The sequence below is a fragment of the Corvus hawaiiensis genome, chromosome 5 (assembly GCF_020740725.1).
Source record: "Corvus hawaiiensis isolate bCorHaw1 chromosome 5, bCorHaw1.pri.cur, whole genome shotgun sequence".
Lineage (NCBI taxonomy): Eukaryota > Metazoa > Chordata > Aves > Passeriformes > Corvidae > Corvus > Corvus hawaiiensis.
In genome coordinates, this window is record NC_063217.1 from 11,703,718 (window position 1) to 11,726,745 (window position 23,028).

The 23,028-nt window shown below is 38.3% G+C and overlaps 1 protein-coding gene across 6 annotated transcripts in view; it reads right to left on the reverse strand.

Annotated features, from left to right (window-relative positions):
• SORCS2 (sortilin related VPS10 domain containing receptor 2) overlaps positions 1–23,028 on the reverse strand; it is a 551,258-nt gene that overhangs the window by 112,141 nt on the left and 416,089 nt on the right. For all 6 annotated transcript variants that reach the window (XM_048304588.1, XM_048304587.1, XM_048304585.1 and 3 more), the window contains exon 4: positions 245–409. In XM_048304588.1, the coding sequence (XP_048160545.1) occupies positions 245–409 (165 nt within the window). The remainder of the gene's footprint in view (positions 1–244; positions 410–23,028) is intronic.

Consider the following 23,028-nt stretch of genomic DNA (forward strand, 5'->3'; position numbering starts at 1 on the left):
AAGAATAAATATTCCCAGTATCCATACCAACTGAAATGCCAGGATTGAAATTACCATAAACACAAAGAGTTGGACATGAATAAAATGAATTATTTAAATAAATCTCAAAAACACTATATGATTCCCTTCTGGGCAATTGGTATTTCACAAAAACCAGCACTAATCAGCATATCAGAATTGCTTTATATCTTCTTAAAAAAGTAATTCCTAAATTTCAAAGAAATTCAGTATCTTCAAGACTTACCTTGCCCTCCTTGGTGTAAGCAAGTACTTTATCTTCTTCTTTCGGGTGAAAAAGGAGAGTTTCCACAAAGAAAGCAATGGGTTGTTTCTGGAAAGTGGCTCCTTCATCTGTGCTTATGAAAAGGCTTTGGTCACGGTCATTATGGGAAGAACTTACAAGAATTATCTAAAAGACAAAAACAACAACATATCTTCAGAAGGCTGTTTTCTCTATAACAGACAACACAACCTTATTTTCTTCGTGCAAATGTCAGGTTTTGTACACACCTTATGTACCAAAATTCTGCAGACAAGAAACTCAAACCATCTAAGAGATAAGGATTGCAAAATCTTATTAATCTTCCCTGACCCAACCTGTGAATGTTACATTTCATAACTTCTCTTACAATCCACACCAAACTGATCATGCTCCTCATCTCTGCTCAGAATGGCTGCCTTGGGTTTTGGTGCTTGTACAAGTTTCATGAGGCCACATGATAAAATCTCCAGACTAACAACAAAAAAAATAATACTAGTAATGACTTATTTTACCATGTCCATATAAATACATCTCTTTATCTAGTGAGGCTACTAAATGTAAAAAGAATCATTGCCATAGCAGAAGAATGACCTGGGAGAAAGAACTTTATAATATCTCTCCATTGTTTCACTGTTCTCCTCTTCCTTTATTTTGAATAATGAGGCAATTCACTTTGATGCAGAAAAATATGCCAGTAAATTATTTGCATTTCCTTCTCAGGTCCAAACAATGCCTTGACTCAAAATAATATCTTGAGCTGTCTGCTTATGTGACCTTTATGTCAAGCTTTCAGCAACAAAGAAATTCTCCCCACATAATTTAGTCAGAATTTCTCTCTTTTCAACTTCTTCACCTTTTGCAGTTGGTCAGGATGTTATAGCATGGTTCTAAAACTGCCAGTGTGAGGATCCATTTTGATTGCCTTTCCAGATCAAAAGGGTCCAGTTGGAATTCAAAAAGATGCCTTTATCAACTGATAGCCTGCAAACAAACTGGATTTTCAAAGTCCAGCTGGGCTCTCTAGTTCACACTTCAAAAACAATTAAAAAAAAAAAAAAAAAAAACCTCCTGAATTCAAAATGTATTTAAAATATTCAGCAAATGGTGCAGAAAACACCGCAGAATACTGATCACTGTGGTAAAGTGACTGTAAATTGCTTACAGAGATAAATAGCAATGAGTTATGCAAACAACTACAATAATGTGAACACAGAGAAGGAAAGAGATTAACAAACACAGTATAATTTTTATGTAGTCACTATTTTAGAGTAGAGCTGAAGTTAAAGTTTGAAACTTCTGATGAATTATACAGATATGACAGCTGGACTGAGCTTTTACTGCAATTGGTCTTGGGGGAAAAACTATAAATTCAACATTTATAGATGCTCCAATTTGACAAGTAACTTAAGCATGTGCACTTGTCCTTGAAGCACATACACAGTTGCACTAATTTCAAGGGCTTTCATAGACCTCAAATGGCGCACTTATTGAAGTACATTGTTGAACAAGAGAGAGAATTGCAGATACTTCAGGGTTCATGGTCCAGCACTGAAATCCCACACTAAAGCATATATTAAGGCAAATCTACTTCCATTAGCTGTGTGACTAGTTCAGTAGAAAGAGCAAAATAATAACCCATTACGTTGCTATAATCTTGTATTTTTTAATGATATAATTTACCCAAGAGCAGGAAACTGACATTTTTATTTAAAAGCATCGATAAATGACACCTTCACAAATGCCTTCTCCTATTTCTACTGCATCCAATGGCTTTCTGTCTCTTGGGAAGTGCTTCAAATAATGTCTGTTTAATTTATTACTATCTACACTCAACCAGTAGCTGCTGGTGGCCTAGATACAGCATTCAAAGATTCTTGTAACAGACTCATTTATTAGGTTTTCTGCAGCTGGCATGGCTTGAGCTTAAATTGAATGTGGCTGTCATGTGCTGCCCTGTCCCTGTGCCTGCAACACAAGGGGGAGTGAAGAAGTGTTTATGCCTATCACAGAGATTGGTACTTTCCTTGCCAGACCCCCATCTGCAACTTAGGCTTAAAAAATCTATTTTCTCTTGGAAATAAATAAATTCAAACTATTTTCCTGCTGAGAGAGGTATATAGTGCTCATTCCTGTTGGTTCATGACCAGAACACAGAGAGAAGGACCTCGTCCCCAGAAAAGGCATGAATGCACTTGTACAGAACAGTAATGCCTGGACTACATCAATATTGTCTTGCTTTTTTTTCCTGATCCTATAAATATTACACTTCCAAAAATATCAAAATTATGGCTTCAAAATAATAAAGGAATGAGATTTATAAAATAGGGAGTGGTTTTCACTGTTAATGAGGCTTAAATATAGTCATGTCTAAGTTTCATAATGTGGACTCAACAGCACTGAAATCATAAGAAAAATGCTTGTTATAATGAAATTCAAACACACTGTGATATTTGCAAATGCTGTCCTTCAAAAATATTATGTATCTTTTAGCGTTAAATCTATAAAGAAAAATAGCCTAAAGACTGTAGACTTCTAAGTACATATGGCAGGGTCCCTAACTATTCTTTTATTCACACACACATCATAATTAATTTAAATAAATATTTTTGATTTCAGTCAGTGTTGTGATTTATATTTCAATAGTTTAAACTGATCGTTATGGCCAGACATACAGATCTCCTTCCCACAGCTAATACACCAGGCGCTCAGACTTGCCTGCTGGCTAACACTAGTTATTTAGGAAAATGCTCCAGAGTAAATATTGTACCCACATTAAATGCTTTCCATAATGAGTTTTATTTACTTTGTAAGTGGAACAAGTAGCAAAACCTTCCTGCAAGCAACTGATGAAGGGATGCAACTGGGACATACTATCTGGAGAGCCAACTAGCAGTGATGGTTGAGGGATTTATCTCAAAATAGACTACTTCCTTGAATAACTATGTATTCAAAAACCAGAACAGATCTTAAGCATAGATAAATTTGAGCTCCTTTTAAACATTTTACATATAATTTCTCACTCCTGTGAGATTCTTCTAATATTTTTTAAGCAAATTGTAACTTTATATTATGCTGTCTATCTCAGACCTCACTACTTAATTTCCATCTAGCTAAATAAACCACAATAACACGTGTATACATTCAGATCAAATGTAAGTCTACAACTTCCAGTAGCTACACAGAGGTAAAAAAAAATATTTCAAGGAGATAAATAATGCAATGGATTGGAAAGAAAAAGAGTACAAATAGTATCTGTTATAGATGAACAAAAGGAAAAAAAACCCCAACAAACTGATAAAATTGAAAAATACTACACCATGCCAATATATTAATTAAACCATTCCAAAACTAAAGAAAACCTATGCTTTTCCTCATTTCAAGAAAAGTTAGTGAGGCAGGAGTTAATAGAAAAACCAAATAAATCTGAAAATAACATAATTAAATCCATTTGTTTAATCTCTCTTTCAAGACTGATTGGCCAATATGCATGTCTAACCATTCCTGCTATGAGTGGAATCACAATCTGAGCCTCAAAGGATGAAAAGACTCTGATGGCTTAGGCTACAGTACTCTGCGTATCAGACTTTTTCTTCCACTGTTACCATGAAGATTTGGACTAATCATAGTGATTACTCGGGAGTCTTAACTGTAGATTTGGCAGCAATTCAAAGCTATGCTGCAATTTCAAGTGGCAATAAACAGAGGATATTAACATGCATCATTTGCACTGTGTCTGAAATATAACCCCCCTCCCCTCAGTTTAGGTCCAATCAAAATTTAAACTCAAGACAAATTTGATCCTAATCAGCACTTTCTCTAAAACAAGGCAATTTTCTAACATATTACAATTGTGCTCTTTCAGCTTCAGCAACTGATCTTAATTTTAATTGTAGCTTTTATTTTCCTTTCTATTTCCCTAGTATTAAAAAGGAGAAAATAAAGAAGTAAAAATGTCCATGATGAATAAATTTTTACACTCACAGCATCTGACTTGCTAAAGGAGATTTCTGTAGTAATTGGGAGAGAGATGAGACACACTATTTTTTAATTCTATAATCCTCCTTAAGGTCAGAAATCAAGACACTCCTCAGCACTCTATACTGGCCCTGAAGGAAGAAACCTTCTTTGGGCAGAGAAAAAAATGAAAAAAATACAGAAACTCTTCATTTAGGCACACAGCAGACATGCACTGAGAAGTCAAGCATGGCCAGGAAGAACCTATACTTCCTCAGCCACCTCCAGTAGGCTGAACTCCCACTGGACATAGAGGATTCAGCTCTGGGGATACAATCCTAAAGAGTGCTGGACCCACTCCAGGGAAAAAACCTTAATGATGTGAACTTATGACCCATCTCCACTGAGGTCAAATAATTTCATACAACACTTCCAGGGAGGGGTCATCAACAGCTTCTCTGAGTAGCAATCTTTCCAGCATCTCACCACCCTCACAGAAAAGAATTTCTTCCTAATATCCAATCTAAATCTACCCTCCTTCACCTTAAAGCCATTAAGAACAGGAAGTGCTAATGCCTAGGTGAAGGTTCTTAGCTAAACTGGAGACAAGGATGCTGGGCACAGGGCATCACCTGGTGATACCATCACAGAAAGCTCTGTGCCTACACATTTCTGAAGGGAAATGGTCTTTGTGCCAGTACTGCCAATCTCAGGGCAGTATTCACAGAGCTTCACAGCACTGCAGTCACACCCTCAACATTTTTCAGACTAAGTAACTCACCTATTTTTCTTGGGTTTACAATTTATGTTATTCATGTGTTATTAGATACACTTGTCTGATACAGAGATTACTAAAGCTCCTGGTCCCACTTGTAAATGAGATGCTGCTTCTCAGGCAGCATTCATAAAACACACAAAGTGGACTGCAAAGGGTTATGATTTTTATCTTGGATGGTATGAGAGACCTGATAAGAGCAGCTAAGTGAGAGTGAAATATAGTCCCTTTACTCTCAGAGTGATGAAAAACAATATCTAAAGAATCAACTCAAGGTAATTCCAAGCAGAGAGTAAAATAAAATGTCTCCCAGATAGCAGTTTAATCTTGTAGATTTTCCCTGGAAGTTGCATTACAAAATCACTCCTCACAAATGTTAAGTTATAAGTAGATCTAATAAGTCAGCTTCTGTGTCCAACTGAATTGCGTGCAATACATACAGAAAGGAATTTACATGCACCCCAGAACAGTATTTTACTTTTTATGTTAAGCATTCACAGTTTCCTCTAGAATTCTTACTTTCTCTTGAAGAGTCCCTTTTAAGCTGTCACATAGAAGCATTTCAAAACAGAAACCAGTCTCTAGGAGAACCACTGTAAGGGAAGGGAAAATGGGAATATTAAGGATGATTCCTGAGAATTATTTGCTACACTGATCACATAATCCCAGGACACAATCAAAGGCCATTTGAAGCAATCCTGGTGGAGCTAATGGAAAGCATGTATCACAGTTTCTTCTCTCCTGTGTTGTGGTCAGCTCATTAATCATTTGGAATATCACAACTGAAGGTGCAATATTTTTTATCTAGTACCAGCAACATATTAGGCACTTTGGGATGTGGAATGAATATTTAGAGGTCAGGATCTTAAAATAATCTGGTTAGCAACCGGTAGTCAGCAACACATAAGACATACTGAACTTCAGAGCTAGCACCTTAACAGCAAAATGTGTTCAGAGCAACTGGACAGAGCACAGTCGGCTTACACTGCACCTACGCAAGCCTGAAATAATATAATCAGATCATAAAAGAAAGTAGTTTTGAAATAGTTTGCTTTCCTTTAGGGCATTCACTATAGTGAAATCAAGTTTTTATTATTACTATCATAATAATGAATGCCCACAGAGAAACAGCTATGGATGTTCTGACTGATGGTGATGAACATACTGAAAATTCTGCCCTGTTGGCAACCTGTATCTACCTAAATCAGCCAGATCTTTTTGAACTGAACACCTCAAAGGGGCTGATGATACCAAGTCTCTAGGGAGATACCAATTACACCTCAGTTCATCAGACGGGTAGGATACACAAGCTGATCATTTACAAATTCCTCCACAGGAACAAACCTCATGCATCTATAACCTGCTAGAACCAAAACATCATTGCCACTTGACTACCATGACAGGGCAAATTTTCATGAGAAATGCTTTCTTCAAAAATATTTCAGAGCAGTAACTCATGCTGCCAGCCTGAGAATTCTAAAAAACTGGCATGCATTGAGCAAATTAGGAATTCCTGCAAATTAGGGATTACTGAGCAAGGCATGAAAATGCCAAAAGTCACAGTAAAAACAGAAGAGTCCTTTGATCTTCTTGCAAGATCCAATGTTAGCCTGGCTACTGCTAATTCTTCCACAAAAGTGATCATTTAATGTACCCTTCGTATAGTCCTACATCCAAAGTGAGCGAAACTTAATGTTGAGATGATTTGAGGCGTGGTCTCATATTGGTTTGTTCACATATTCAAATGTTTTGGTTTAAATCTATGCACTCCAGTATACCAAGAACTAAATCAAATGGTATTTTCCAGTATGCTCTAAATCAGCAGTTTGAGTGGGGAATAGCACTGGGGAAGGCATAGCGCCAAATTTTGTCACGGCAGGGGAACGTTCCCTGACCTGGTTTTATATTGCCCATAAAATAAGAACATTTTCTGTGTTTCAGAGAAAAAAAAAAAAAAAAAGGAGTTGTATTAAAAGCAGAAATGGCCAAATTTCACCCTTTCCCACCAATATTTCCACAAGCATTTGTACTTACTGGACAAAACAGGCACACAGTGATCTTTTTAGTTTAGGCATTCACTGACAAATCTAATTCAAGAAGTTATTTTGTAGACCTCCAACTAAATGGCAAATATTTTCTGCCTGAAGACATCGCAGAGCAAAAATACAAAACAATACTTTCCAAACAGGATAATGAATGCACAAAAAATGACTGCATATGTGATTTGATCTAAATTAATGAAGAAACAGCTCAAACAGTTCCTAGCCACCAGCCATTAATTTGTCAACAGCAAAATCTGTGCTAAGCTCAAAGAGAAATTACATGGATGGCAATTAGTGACAGGGAAAAAACATGAAGGAAAGACAGACAGTTGTGGTGGCTAAAATTATCACTCATATAGGATTGATCACGACCTCATCATTGTTGGGTTCCCTTCCCCCCTGCCATGTGGCCCTGGGAGAGGGGCCCTGGGGGGACAGACACGGGGTTTCCCTGCCCCTGCTCAGCCTCGTTCCCATTGGTTGGTTTGTGTTCCCTGCGCGGGCAGAAGGACCCTCGGGTCCCGTGACTGAGCAGTTCCTCGGCAGATCCCGGCCATGCGGCTGGAGGAATAAACATCTCTGAAACATCTATCAAGAATCTGTCCATAGATATTTCTTTTCCACGGGCCTCATTGATTGATATGCGTGTTGCAGTATCCCCACAGTAACAAATGCTGGTTAATGCGGGCAGAACGATCCCCGATCCCTAAGGACAGCGACTGATTTGTGAGTAAACTCTGGATTTCTCTTCTTGCTTTGTTTTGCTGTTCCATCTCTAAATTATGGAGGAACTGTGGAAAGACTCTTTGCTCTCTGAGCCGCATATGGACATTTATCTTAAACTTGAAAAGATTCTTGAACAACAATTGGTAAATTTTAGCTTAATTCAAGCTCAAAAGGAACTGAAACACTTCCTGGCATGGTTGTTTAGGAACTTTTTCTACGTTTCTTGGGATTTGATTCTTACCAAAGACTTTTGGAAGACCATTTGGACACAGTTAATTTCTGAGTCAAAATATATGCCTATGGAAGAATATTTTCATGAATATTATTTAATTACCGAGACTGTTAAACAATGTCAGCTGTGTCCTTGTGAAGTTACTGCGGCCCTGAGAGTGTGAAGATCAAGGCAGCTGTTCCTACCATCAAGCACTGCTTGGACCATGGGGCCAAGTCCGTGGTTCTCATGAGTTACCTGGGTTGCCTGAATGGTGTCCCCATGCCTGACGAGTTCTCCTTGGCCCCAGTAGCTGTGGAGCTGAAGGCACTCCTGGGCAGGGATGCCTTGTTAAGAGCCAGCAGGCACGAGCAGCCCCGACGGCCCCAGCAGCCCTGACAGCTCCAACGCAGGAGCGAGCGAAAGTGAAAGAGAAAGCAAAAACGCAGAGAGGCAGAAAACAGCAGCCACTCAAAAAAAGGAAAAAAATCACCGTAGCTAAGGTTTTAGGAATAGTTAAATGGTATAATGTTAAACAAAATTATGGTTTTATAACGAGATGTGACAACCAGCAAGAAGTCATATTCGTTCATAGAACTGCTATTAAAAAGAATAACCCTGAAAAATACATCCCAAGTTTAGGAGATGGAGAAGTAGTAGAGTTCAAAATTGTGCAAGGTAGAAAAGGGTTACAAGCAGCAGAGGTCACTGGGCCTGATGGTGTTTTTGTGAAAGGCAGTATATATGCTAAAAATCGTAGTCATGTTAGACAATATCCGCATTATAAACAGTTCCTACAGTTTCCCTTTCCTAATCCCTCCTTTCCCTTTTACCCTATATCCTATTACCCCCAGTGTATTCCCAATCCATTTTTTCACCCATGGTTTCCCTCACAAAACCATGCCTTTGCCAATTGTTTCCCCAAAAATCCCTTTCCAATGCCGAGTGGGGGATGAAGAGGGGGAGGGAAGAAATTAACTATTGTTGTTCAGAGTTCCAACAGGTACAAATGGAAGAAACCCTCTCCTGCATGCTCGGAGAGTCCTGTCTCCCTTCTGTCAGCCTTAAGATGTTCCAGAGAATCTGTTTGGACATTTAAAGACTCAGGAGGGTGGCTTGTTTTTTTTTTGAAACTGTCCTTGTTACCTCATGTTTATCCAGTTGTTTTCAATGTTAAGTTTTAAATCTCTTTTTGTTAAAAATAAACGGGTGAAATGTTGGGTTCCCTTCCCCCCTGCCATGTGGTCCTGGGAGAGGGGCCCTGGGGGAACAGACACGGGGTTTCCCTGCCCCTGGTCAGCCTCGTTCCCCATTGGTTGTTCTGTGTTCCCCTGCGTGGGCAAGGACCCTTGGGTCCCGTGATTGCCTCAGTTCCTCGGCAGAGCCCCGGCCATGCGGCTGGAGAAATAAACATCTCTCTGAAACGTCTATCAAGAATCAGTCCATAGATATTTCTTTTCCACTGGCCTCGTTGTCTGATACACATGTTGCAGTATCCCCACTGTAACACATCATCTTGTGTAATCTTCTGTCTTAAAAATATTAAAGGTATGCCTTTTGGTCCTTTATTACAAATCTCTGTTCTGTTATACAGCTGTATAAGAATTTTCTGGGAAGACTACAAAAACAAGCTCTCAAAACATTACTCTGGGGAATCTCACTTTGCAAAATTTTTACCCCCCAATCCCAAATGCACATCAGGTGTTTTCACAGGCAAAGGCCTTCCCATGATGTTCCCAAGATATGTCTAACACTGGTTGAGGCATCAACTTCAAGCACATCTATTCCTCTCTCTCCCCATTTTATAGAGCACTTCTTATGGAGATTAATGACTCTGTTACAAGTTATGAAGAATAAGTAGCATTTTTCCAAACTTGTAGGTGGGAAGTGTGTGTGTATATGTGTGTATATACACATTTGCAAATACATATAAGGTCAAGCAACCAGATGAGTGACCTCCAAAGTTGCTGAAGCTGCCGACTCTAATCATTGAGAGCTTTGAGAGGCTCAGTGATTGGGAGAAGTTCCTGAATACTGAAAAACAATAAATATCATGCCTATCTTAGCATCATCTACAAAGTGTTTCAGCTGTGTCTCACAGGTCTCACAAGTATTTTGCTTTTGTCCATTTCCATATCTAAAGGGGTAGCTGGCACTAGAAAATGAGCTGTTAAAGTCCTTATCCTTCAGGAAGCCCCTGACTCCTTTTGAGAAGTGTAGGCACTCTCCCGAAAGGAGGTGTGGGTATAATTAAAGATTGAGCAGGTCTTCTCTCCTAGACCACAGGAGAAAACATAAACCTGAGAGCTGTACTGAGCAAGTCTTTCATACTCAAGTCACAACAGATTGTGTGGTTTTGAAGGAGAAAATGGAAGACAGAGAAAAAAGGAAGACAGAGCAGCAGAGGCAAGTGCTGAAAAAACAGTAATTATTTTTCACTTGAATTTGGCCATATCTCCATTATGTAGGCTACAAAGCTTAATTATAAAAGGTCTTACTATTGAAATATTTCCCCTTATCTTTGATATCCAGTCCAAATGGAGTGGAAAAAAAAACCTTGAAAAGCAGAAAGAAAATGTCTTTTAAAGTAATTTTGGTCCCATTAGGGTGAATCTCATTAATAGAAAAAGGACTTCACTGAAGAATAGAGCTTTTATATTCAGAAGCATACAGTACTGCTGTGCCTCATTTTAGCAGCACTGCAGATAATAAACCTTTCTCCATTGGAGCTTAGATTTTTGCAGTTGTAAAGTACCCATTTGATATTGAGGTAGGGTTTCAGTAAATACACATACCTGGTAGTCATTGTCCTAGTTTTCTCTGGGTGTACATGGGAGTGGTGTTGATTGCTGCTTTTGGAAGAGGATGTCTAAAATATTTTTTCTATTTAAAAGGATAATTTTTTCCATAACTGAAATGTGTTGCTGAAAACTTACATCAGATTTACCAGCATGATTCCTAGGGCCCATGAAGGAGCTAGGGGGAGAGGTGAGTTCCCTCTGAGGATGCTCCTCCTTATGCACATAGACAGAAAATATTTGTTGGGGCAGAGATACTGTCTTTGTTCATTAGTTGTTAGAGCACTCATACACATCATTGCAGGAACAAGTCCTGGTCTCTTCCCAGTTGAATGTTGTTATTACTAAACCTTAGGCAAATCTGTACATATTCTCACATATATGAGAGAGAAAAGGCTGCACATCACCCAAACCAGCTCAGAAATAGAAATAACATGCTCTTGCTCATTTGCTACATCGGAAAATTTAGGGGCAAGTGTTATTGTTTTTATATTTGTTCTTGAGAATGTTATTTTTACTCTTTTCCAGTACTTTTTAATGAATAGTTGAAAAGTGAATACAAACGTTTCTACTAATACCCTTTTCTCTCTTTTACTAACATTTAATCCTCCTTAAAAGTTTGTAGTTACACCAGGCATTTGTTTGTTTTTTATTTTTGTTTTTAACATAATATTTTACTGTAAATGGGAAGTTGAGGAGCTTGGCTCCTGGCAGTGTATTTAGAGACAGAAAGAAGCTAGGAAGATTTCAGGAGCTTTCTCTCTTGCCAAGAACATTGCTGGAGATTCAGCTACAAATTACAGCCAACACGGAAAAAGAAAATCCAGGCAATATTGTTATTTTACTTTCTAAGACAAGCAACTACACAGAGCTCTAAAAACATGAGACCAAGGTTAGTCTTGGAGTTCCAATTCTGATCCCAGTCACAGGGAGCTCTGCAAACTGACCATTTTGTAGACCATGGAACTGATACCATCTAAAGCAGAATCTGAACAAAACATCAGCCTTATCACTGCTTTGGCACTTACAAGATTTTGCAATGGTTCTTGAGGCTGTAACATGAATGTCTTATGAGACTTTACATTTATCACAGTTTCTCTACATTTCCCATCAATACCAACAAGATGGGAATAAAAATATGTGTCCTTTGAGTGGTGTTAAAAGGCAGGTTCCTGCAGGGTGTGGAAAATAGCTTCCCAACACAGCTGGTGAGGGAGACAACTAGGGAAGGTGCCCTGCTGGACCTCCTATTTAGGAACAGAGAAAGACTGCTGTGATTACAACATGGTAAGCTTGCTGTTCTTGGAGAAGCATTTATGGCATTTGGAAGAGGGTCGTCCCTTGGAAGAAGGGGCAGGCAACTCAGGAAGACAACAAGGACATCATGAGGTTATGCAGGGAGAAAATCAGAAGGGCCAAAGCTCAGCTAGAAGTTAATCTGGCTAATGCCATAAAAGACAAAAAATATGATTGTTTGGTTTTGGTGGCTTTTTATGTGTGTTTTGGGTTGAGGGCTTTTTTTGTTTTGTTTGGGGCCTTTTTGTTGTGGTTGTTGGTTTTTTTCCTGTTGGCATTAGCCCTGTAAATGATACTGTACTTTCTTACATTTGTGAAATCCTTTCCAGTATAATTGTCCAGGACATCTTGTTCTTCACTTCTTATGCTTTAATCCACTGCAGCCTTGGACCATAGCTAGCCACTGGTAAAAAATGTAAGAATACTTATGGACTTTTTATTGATTGTATTTGAGATAATGCTCCTAAAAACTTGCAAGCACCATCAAATCACCATAACACAACTAACTGGGTGGAGGCCAGCGTGAGCTAGCCATAAAGGATGAGACATAAGAAATGAAACACTGGGATATATAAAGAGCCTCTTTCACATAATTAAAAGTTAATTAAAAACTCTCAGTATAATCTATATCCAGAAAAAAATGGCCTTTTGTCATTTCTTTAAGTGAGTTCCCTGAAAGAAGCACTCATCTGAGACTGCAGCCCATTCCAGAAAAGTAAATAAAAATCACACAATAATCAACAGCCTGTCCCAGGTGGCATACTAATTTACTAAGAGTTCTTGATAATTTATTGCAAGTTAAACAGTTCAGTGACAGGCAGGGAAAAAAAAGGCGAAAAAAAACTTACTTATTCTCTTGCCTGACAGTGTCTCACACTCAAATCTACCTCGCTTCATCAGCTTGCTCCTAGGCATTTCTTTGAGAGAATTAATAAGCAGACAATAAAATGTTTGTAGAGAAATAGACTATAACTTATTTATTGTTATTGAAAACAAAAAGGGCTTATAGAACTCAAAAGGTATCAAAGAACACATATTTAAAAAAAACCCACACAGAAAAGAACCAAAAAAGCCCCCCAAAAAATGAAACAAAAAACCCCCACCCAACCAACCTTCCCCAAAAACCAAGGGAAAAGATAAGTCTCATTCAAGAAGGAAGATTGCCCAGGTGGCTGGCTAGTTTTCCCAAATTGCCTCCAAACAGACCTTCATGGTCTGTGAAATAGTTTGCCTTTGATAACTAAACAATATATTGTATATTTATACAAAGGACCCTAAATAAAAATGTTTCAGGAAGAATAACAAAAATATCTCTGAGTTTTAGCTGTATAAGACCAGAAATAATACTGATGTTAGGATTCATAAACAAAGCAGCAAGAAGACCCCACCATCTAAAATGTGCTCAGCATGCCTGTAGTCCTAGCTGGATTTTCAAAGGGCTTCAGCACATCCATTTCTCTGTCAGCCTGATTACAAGTTGCCCAGGGCAAGACTCTCTCCCTGCTTCCCATCTGGACAGTGCCGAGCTCAATCATACCTTTGCCTGTAGGTGAAATAATGACAATAGTAAATAAATACAGCTGCAAAAACCAGGCTGGTCACACCCAGCACTAAGAGCAGCTGAGTGTTTTTTGAACTAATTTTTTTTCTTTTTAACCCCAAATGAGAACTTGGTGATTTTTAAAGACACGACAATTATTTATGGCAAATTAATTCAAATGAGCTACACACTGCCCTCATTTCTGCTCTGATATTCAGAAAGCACCTCCACTAATTTCCTTCACTGTGCTACTGTTGATACATTACTGGAGTGATTTGCAAACTGCTCAGCATCAGAATTTCCCAACTGCAGCATCTTTTAATGTTTTCCACAATTTTTAGAGAATGTAAATCTACAGAGAAGCCTGGGTCTGCTTAGCCTCCTATTCTGAGTATCTTTTCCAAGGTTTATCTCTAGGAAGAGTTTTCAGTATCCCGGAGCTACGAATGTGACTTTACAAATAACCATGGCCGTGGGTATTAATGAAAGGCTGGCTGTCATCTGGGCTGTTAGAGCAGCTGCAGACAAGGGGAAAGAGAGTAAAAAAGTGCAACACAGGTTCATGCCCCGACAACCTGAAGTGGTACCATGCTAACAGACAATAAACACTGCAAGCAATTGGGAAGCTGAATTGTTCTCATGGAAAACATGATGGGGCTGAGAAATACCAGATTGCCAACAGCTAGTTGAAACAGGATGAAACAAGATGTTGAAGTTATGTTTGTGGAATAGCCTACATAATTTCTGAGGAATGTTAAATCCTTGCAAACTCTCAACAACAACATGCCCAACCTGTCAAACCTCAGGTAAGATGTGTTCATCTGGCTCCCATCTCTCTCTCCCTCCCAGTGACAACGAGGGAATGTCAGGTTCCCCTGCTGAAAAGGGCACAAGGTTCTACAAAAATCCAACCAGGTGGGGCAGCTACAGCATAATGCCAATATTTTTCTATTACAAAACAATTGTTGACTTCTTTCTCATACACATTCAAATTTACAGTGAGGGAGTATAATAAGCCTTTCAGTTTTGAGAGAGTATGTGAATTCAGATTTAGGCCACAGCTTCTTACAGAGTATGGAACCTACATCTACTGCAGATAAACACTTCGCAGGGAACTGGGACCATAAAGGTTCAACATAAGCCATATTTGTGTTCCAACTAAAACTTGTTCTAGAATAAAGCAATCCTACTGAAAAAGTCTGCCTTATATTGAGACATTTTACAGAAACAGGCAAAAGCTAAAATTTGCAATCTACCCCCATGTCCACATTATAACTTATTAACCAGAGGTTGGTTATTTGTGGCTTCTACCAGTAAAATGAACTTTACATGTCTGCAAGGCTTTGAAACATTCATGAGATACAGATCATGTTACAATATGCATTTCAAGTTTGTGTTGTCACTAGTGTCCAAGATTTACTGTGCTCAGGCTGGGAATTTATATATCTTGTTCCTCCAACCCCCAGGTACATCTTTTGACTTCTCTCCATTATTCAGGTCTAAGTGAAACTGCAAGTTTACAAACCATCACTGAAGGAGAAGAAGGAGGAGCAGTGTAGGTTACAGGTAATTTAAATATACATCTCCATCAAAAGTTGCAGTTACAGTGATTTCTTGCTGCCCTGTATCTTTAGCATATCTGGGCCTCCCAGGGAAGTATTTGATGGTCTGTAGTTCTCATTATGTAGCTCGATAGCAGTGGGTGATCCTGTGATACTGTAACTTCCCATAAAAATGGTTTGGCTTTCTATCAATATTCTGTCTACACTTGCCTTCAGAATTAAGGAAGGACTTAGTAATTTCCTTTAATCTATTCCCAAATCCACTGCTATTTTACTCAAAACAGTCAACTGTGACCTTTATTAATCCATACTCACTATGCTAAACATAAGGGGAAAAAACACCTTCAAAAGTTTGATGCAGGGTACTTTTTTCAATGTAGTGATGGTAAAAAACCAATTTGCTGTGGATGCTGTAACATAATGCAAGCTGACAAGGTACAATAACTGTTTCCCAAAGCACACTGCACTCTGCAAACACAGATCACGGCTGCAAAAAACACGCAGCTTTTCCTCAACAGAAGATTTGTAATAAAATTACATGCTCACAAAGCCTTCCCTCTCAACACAAGACCCTAAAGCTATGCCAACTCTACTGTATGTTGAGATGAGTCTCTGCAACCTCTCTGCTGAAGGCTACAGTCTAGAAAAGGACCAGCAAAAAGGACTGCTCTGGTCACAGACCAGAATATTATGAGAAACTGCTTTATTGGTAGTTTAAACACGATTCACCAGGATATGATTCTTGGAGCCCAACAAAGATGTGCTGTGATGGACAGGCAGCAAAACCAGGCATTAGAGATCCCAGGCAGTACTTGATATTCTCTCAGCAATTCACTGTAAGACTTGGGAGAGCGTTTACCTCACCGCTCTGTGCCTTATAATACCCATCAACATAATGTAGGTAAATGCTTATGTGCATTGCAGGATTAATGTGATGGAATAAAAATATGCCTTAATATTAAACTGTCCTTTGCCGTAAGTACTCCAGAACATCCCTACCTACCCTTCTCAAAAAAAACAACCACACAGGTTTCATCCTCTTTTTCTCGGCTGGCATTTTGACCATTTAATGTAAGACTGTTGTTGCAATGGGCATAGTGTAGATCAAAATAGTAACCACTGAACAAGAAAACAAAAACTATTGTGAACAAAAAAACCCCATCTATACTGTCCAAAGGAGTCTCAAAAGCAGATTTTCCATAAAGTAAGTGAATCTTCTACTCAAATTCATAGCTCCCTGTAGAAATGACAGAGCCAAATATGAAGACCATTAAATCTGCTGAAGCTCAGTCAAACAGATGCAGATCTTTACCCTGAGAAATAAAATCTCTTGCTATAATATCTGTTTTAATCACATTTTCCAGTGTAAAAATTGTTGCTAAAACAATGAAGTCCAGATGTATTTTGACCTTACAAAAAACCAGAGTTAGAGGTCTACACAGTCCTTCTACACTTTTATATAGGAGGTGTTTCAGTGAAACAATGAATCACTCCTTATGTAAGAGGAGGCTGCAGAATCAGGTTTACTGTGACCATCTGTTTAAGTAAAACAATTTTGTTTTACAACAAAATTTTTTACAAGACACAGAGTGTCTTGCTTTTCAGAGGTGTACGAGTTCAGGCCTTGGAGCTGGTTTATCCTCCACAGAACACCAGTACTCTGTGACTTTCATATTATCAAGGAGTACTCAATTCAGTGCAAGAAGTTAACACTTGTACTAGCACTCCATTCCCCCCCATCCTACCTGTTCTGATCCAAAAGTTAGCCAATATACCTATTTTTGGATCTAGTAATTATCACCTGCAGTCTCACCACTCTGAAGAAAGACCTGAATCATAGCACTCACCATTATATTAAAAAATATGAACGGACTATACTTGAAATACTCAATAAAAAGGAAACAAAAGTTATGTCAAATCATGCTCACTATAAGTTGGTATAAACCTTTCTTTGACTCAGGAAAAAGGTCACTCCATCAGCACTGAGAGCTACCAGTGCTTCTGGATGCTGAGTTCTGTGTCAGTTTATTGGAATTAACAGAATACAGACTCGATACAGTCTGATCACAGAAAGATTCTTAAAAATATTTTTCAAGGAAACATCTGTGCACAGTCTTGATCTGATGTTTTATTAAATATACAGACTTCTGTAGTCTGGAGAATACAAGACCGTGAGTGCCCCTTGCAGACGGAAGAGAAGACTTAGAGGTTGCTGGCAGTTGTTAGCATTGCCTTCGACCAAATCCCAAGCAAGATTTGTATTCTGCAAGGACAGGCTTCCTCACTGAGTTAAGGGGTAAAAGGACAAAGCAGAACTTCAATATTCATGGAGTCTCACTGCAAAAAAAAATAAATAAATAAATACGTAATTTACAAATATTGCTGAATTATCAGAATATTTTTCTTCCCAATATCCTTTAAATTCTGAATAGCAATCTGGAAAACAGTAAGTATGTACCATAGACTTCCACCTGAAATTTTCATCTTGTAAAAAGACAAATGGATAAAATGAAGAAAAATCAAGTAAGAGTCTTGCATCGAAGCAGTTCTAGTGTGTTCCAATACACATCGTTGCAGAGAAACATGTCAAATAATTCTAAGATTAAATTACTTTCTTTCCATCTACATAGCAAATGTATTTACTAGAGTAATTTTAAGAACCATTGAAGAACAGTATCTGGCTGCTTGAAAAATATTAAAAAGCCATTAAAATGTGGCATTTGTACAATTCATGTAGACAAAAACTGCAGGAAATCTTAAAAGTCATGCTGCCTTCTGAATAATCACAGGGAATACCAGCATTACTCACACCACATCACTAGCTACTCCCAAGTCACAAACAGCTGTGATCAAGGAAGGATTGGAAAATGTCAAAATGTATCTTCGTACTGGGCTACCAAAATTATTTTTTTATCACCTCAAGAGATGCATAAAAAAAGACCATGCCAGTAACAGACAAAATGTTTCTTCCCAGTTCATACTCTATATATAAAAACTGCATTTTCACCAAACTGGACTTATATTTGCCTTGCTTTCAGTAATAATTATAGATACAGTCATGTATACTTACATGAGAATAATACAGGTACATTTTTCCTTGTTCGTCATCTCTTTACTCTCAGTCTTGCTATATTTAATTACATCTGCAGCAGAACTTGCTACATTTTACAGGGACAAACCATTTTACATTTCAATAGTGGCTCTTAGCAATTCAACCTAGCTCTCTACTATCCAGACACATTTATTTTTTTATTCTCATTACAGTGCTGAATTAACACATATCCCAACATTCAACAAGGAACAGCACTTTAGGTGCCTTGATCCAACACGACTGAACTATTGACATGACATTGCTTCCTGAATCAAAAAGTCTTCCTTGTCAAAAGCAATTTCCAGCTCCTATAACTTTCTGCTGCTGCTCTTCCTTTCTCTCCCTGCTCTTGTACCAGTCTTGATTTGCCCTGGAGGGATACTCATCTTTTTTCAGTCCCACTTGTCTTGGTCCTTCCTCTGTTAGGAACAAACCTAACACTCCTGCTCCTTCTAACTTTGACTGGCACACATATCTGCTGTCTGCTCAGAAATACCCACAATTAAAAGCAGTGTGATCCTGTATATAAGTATCTGAAGGGAAGGTGTCAAGAGGATGGATCCAGGCTCTGCTCAGTGGTGCCAACCACTAGGTCAAGAGGCAATGGGAGAAACTGATGCACAAGAAATTCCACCTGAATAACAGGAAGAACTTCTTTACTTTGTGGGTGACCAAACACTGGAACAGGTTGTCCAGAGAGGGTGTGAAATCTCCCTCACTGGAGATATGTAATAACTGCCTGGACACAAACCTGTGCCATGTGCTGTAGGATGACCCTGCCTGAGCAGGGAGGTTGGACCAGATGACCCACTGTGGTGCCTTCCAACCTCACTCATACATGTTTCTGTGATCCTTTCCCAGAAGGCTAAAATACAACAGATGTACCTGAAGGACTTCTGAATACTTCTATAACTCTTTACAAACCACACCAGCTTAGAAATGGGAACACAGAGAAGGAAAGAGATTCTGACTGTAATTTCTAATGTAAAAAACCAAATAGACTGAAGGACAAAGGAAAAATACTACCATTGCTCTCCTTTTTATGAACTGATGGAGAAAAACAAAGATCAGCTTTAAAAAAACTCTTACCTTCTACTAGAGCATTTAAACAAAGACATGGCTTTGAAAAACACTGACAATAAAGCAATTCCTTTTTTTGACACCATGAATTTTCCAATTTTGTCAAAACTTGTTACTCTAAGCCCTTGAAAATCTGGTCTTAATCTTAGGCACTAAGCAATTTTGATCCTTTCTCTCCTCACCATCCCCCAAATCTGTTCCCAAAAGGATTCTGTAACTGTTGCAGAGCTGGGTATTGTTGCAGTGCATTTTCTGTTTCACTCAAGAACTTAATACCACACATTTCTTAGTTTCTTATATGTATATATTTTATGGCAGCTAAATGCCTGTTCTCAACGTGTGCCATTAATACCAAGCACCCACAGTATAGAGACATTACTTCAGAACACCACACTATTCTTATGAGTAACAGCTCATCCTTTCCATCAGACAAAAAAGAAATAATAGTTTCTGATCTCAGATTACAGCTGTGATGTTGCTGATGGAAGAATATTCTGTTTAATAGAACGACCTGTGTTACCTTTTGTTAGAGAAGTGTCAACTGTGAAAGGCTTCATTAAAAACAGAGAACAAATGAGTAAGACAGAAAAGCCCTTTAAAAAAGTTGGGCTGTCAGGTTTTCTCCAAGGAAAGTAACAGTTCTTTTCACATTGCCGTGTGAACTGAATTATATTTGACATTTACTCCAACTCAAACCTACCTAAAAGTTACACAGTCAATCAACATTCATTAGAGTCAAGCAGGTTTATTAAAGTGTTTTTCTCTTCCCTTCTTCACCCCCCCCCCCCCCCCCCCTTTACAGGTCCTCCATCAGTAACTTTCCAACACAGCATCGCACAAGACAGTCAACTTTTTACTGAGCTCCGTGCATGGCATGTTCTAGCTTAGTGAGCTTTATGAAGGTGGTATGTACTTGTGAAACTTCAGAGATAAGTTTAATTGAGAGGCAGGTATCACTACTGATACACAGCTGACACAGATGTGCACCACTGCCCTTTACTGGACCTGTCCAAGGTTTTGCAACAGCGACCCTCTGCTATCAGATATTTGCTACCAGGGGTTTCAAGCGAGAGTTCAAAAGCTGTAACATTTGAGATTCCTATCCTGCCTCCCCAGCTTCTACCTCTTAATCAAGTTTTGATAAGCCATCACTTGTACAGCAGGTTGTGAACTTACAGATTAGACAACAGAACCCACTCAGCTGTGCTCAAAGCATGACAGTGCTGGTCTCAGTGCAGTGAACTGGGGTTGCAATGTGATAGCATTAAGCTGTACTCCTGTTCAAATGCAGGGCATGCTTCAGAAGGCCAGGTAACTGAAAAACCTTTTATCTCTCTGTGACATAAAAAAATACAATGAAACCGTATTAAAAAAATTATGAAATGTTTTGCTGTGTGTCTTAATATTAACTCTGAGCACCTGACAGTCCCCACATATATCTGAGGCTTTCATTTGTTGGAGGAATTGATCTAAAAGGCAACCTGCAACACATATGTAAACAGCTCAGTCAGTTATGCATTAAACTATTGACACCAAACAATTTTAAGAAGCACTCATTTATCATAAAAATGCAGAGCAATTGCTGTATTTTTCCTACCTATAAAAGCCTCACAGTTTCATACCTTTTAAGTCTAGAAAAAAGCCACTACAAGAGTCTCTCATGAGAGCAACACTGCTGAAACTGCATGTAATGCTACTGTAAATTTCTAACATCATTTTCACACTGGCATAATTTTGCTGGGTTGCTGAATTTTCCCCAGATCACTGCTAATTACCTCTTTAATATTATGCTGCCTATACCTGTCATATAAAAACCACTGTGATCTAAACCTTCAAAATGGGGCAAGTTTATTTCCTCAGTAGGGTTCACTGCACATGTCCTCTTTTGCTGTAAAATGTAGTTCATCTCAAGAAGGAGAACAATCCAAAGATCAAGAGGGGCTGGTAAGAGTCATACTAACACCATCCTACTCAACATCATAGCAAACAAATCCACCATGGGGGAGTGTATAAATACTTCAGGTCTTAGAAGATAGTGGGACACCATTAATATCCAAGTAGCCTCCATTTATCTCTACATTAATGGAATCATATTTCAGCTGAAGAAAGGTCATCAACTGTCATGGAAGAGCATTAACCACGTTAGGAATTGCAGAGGCAGCGGTGGCAAATAAATGGGGCTCAGAAATACGCTGTATTTTTTGCCCAAACCTATTTTCAAGCAATTTTTCAGAGCCATCAATTACATCAACAAAGAGAAATACTTTGTTTATACCAGACTTGAAATACCCACTCTTTAAAATAAACAAACAAAAATTCCACTTTACATGGCTCCTTTCTTTAGTTTGTATCTCAGAAAATGAATTCTACACAACCGAAACATTCTCTCTGGCTTTAGGAGAACAGCTGGGGAAAAAAAATTACAGTAAGATCACAGATATGTATGGCTGTCAGTTTTCCATCTGAACTGTTCACTAAACAACTTATCTTGGTTGAAATCCAAAGAGTTTCCATTAATTTTAATGGAATGACTTTGGAATTAAACTAGCATGGAGCACAGTTTGCACAATTTGCTCCTTAATGACAGTTATTTGCAGAAGGGAAGCTGTTTCATGTAATCAGTCTGAACACCTGCTTTTGTAATCAGCCTGTGGAATCAGACAGATTACATGATTACTACCAAACATTGTGCAGATACATTCTGGGAGAATTCATTGCTATTTCACAGTTTTAATCAAGGTCGCAGAAAAAACTCACTGAAGAAATAAAAATAAGGTTCCATCTCAGCATTAAGCAGTATTAAGAGGATGGAAGAGAAGCATGAAGTTTCCCTGAAGCCTGTTTGAGAAGTAGATTTAAAACTTTTAAACCAAATTTTTTTCCATCAAAATTCCAGAGTAAAATTCATGATTTGATAAGCTCCATGTAGGGTATGAGATCAACCTGCAATCTACTGAGAACATCCTTCACTTTAACACCATTTTATAGTAGCAAGAGAAAAAGCAATTGGCAGTGGGCAAGATACCTCTCAGACTCACAGTACAATATGAAAGACTTGTGTGGATGATGAAAATTAAGACACCAACCTCTTCCCAGTGAGATCTGCTATGAGGTTCCACCATTGAACAGAAACTTTTAATAGGAAAGTATGACTTTGGCAAACCCTCAACTATGTCACTGGGCATTTGTACAATTTTTGTTTCTCTTTTTAATTTCTAATTATGTTTTATAATAGTTTTCTGCAAAGACCACACTCAGTAAAGTATCTGACACTGAACAAGCTGCAAAATAGCATCAATTCAAAAATCTTGCATATAGTGAACTTCACATTGGATTTGTATAATAAATAGTTCAGAAGAAAGCAATTTGACTGCATAGCATGTAAAATGCTTCAGCATATCCATAAACAGACTGAAAAATCACTGAAAAAATAAATCTGCAGCCTATTATTCTGATACACAGCAGCAATACAGAGAAGCAACTAATCCTTACCTGATTGTAAGGAACTTAATCACAACACTATTATGAATATTTTCAATATGAGGAACTTCAACACTGAACTCAGTACCCTATATACATTAGAAAAAAAGAAGAATATTTGCAGCTTGGAGGTATAGTATGATTCAAATCCCAAAAATTACATTATGAGTTTCTCTTAGCAGTGTGAAAATATCTCCATATGATGTTTGAG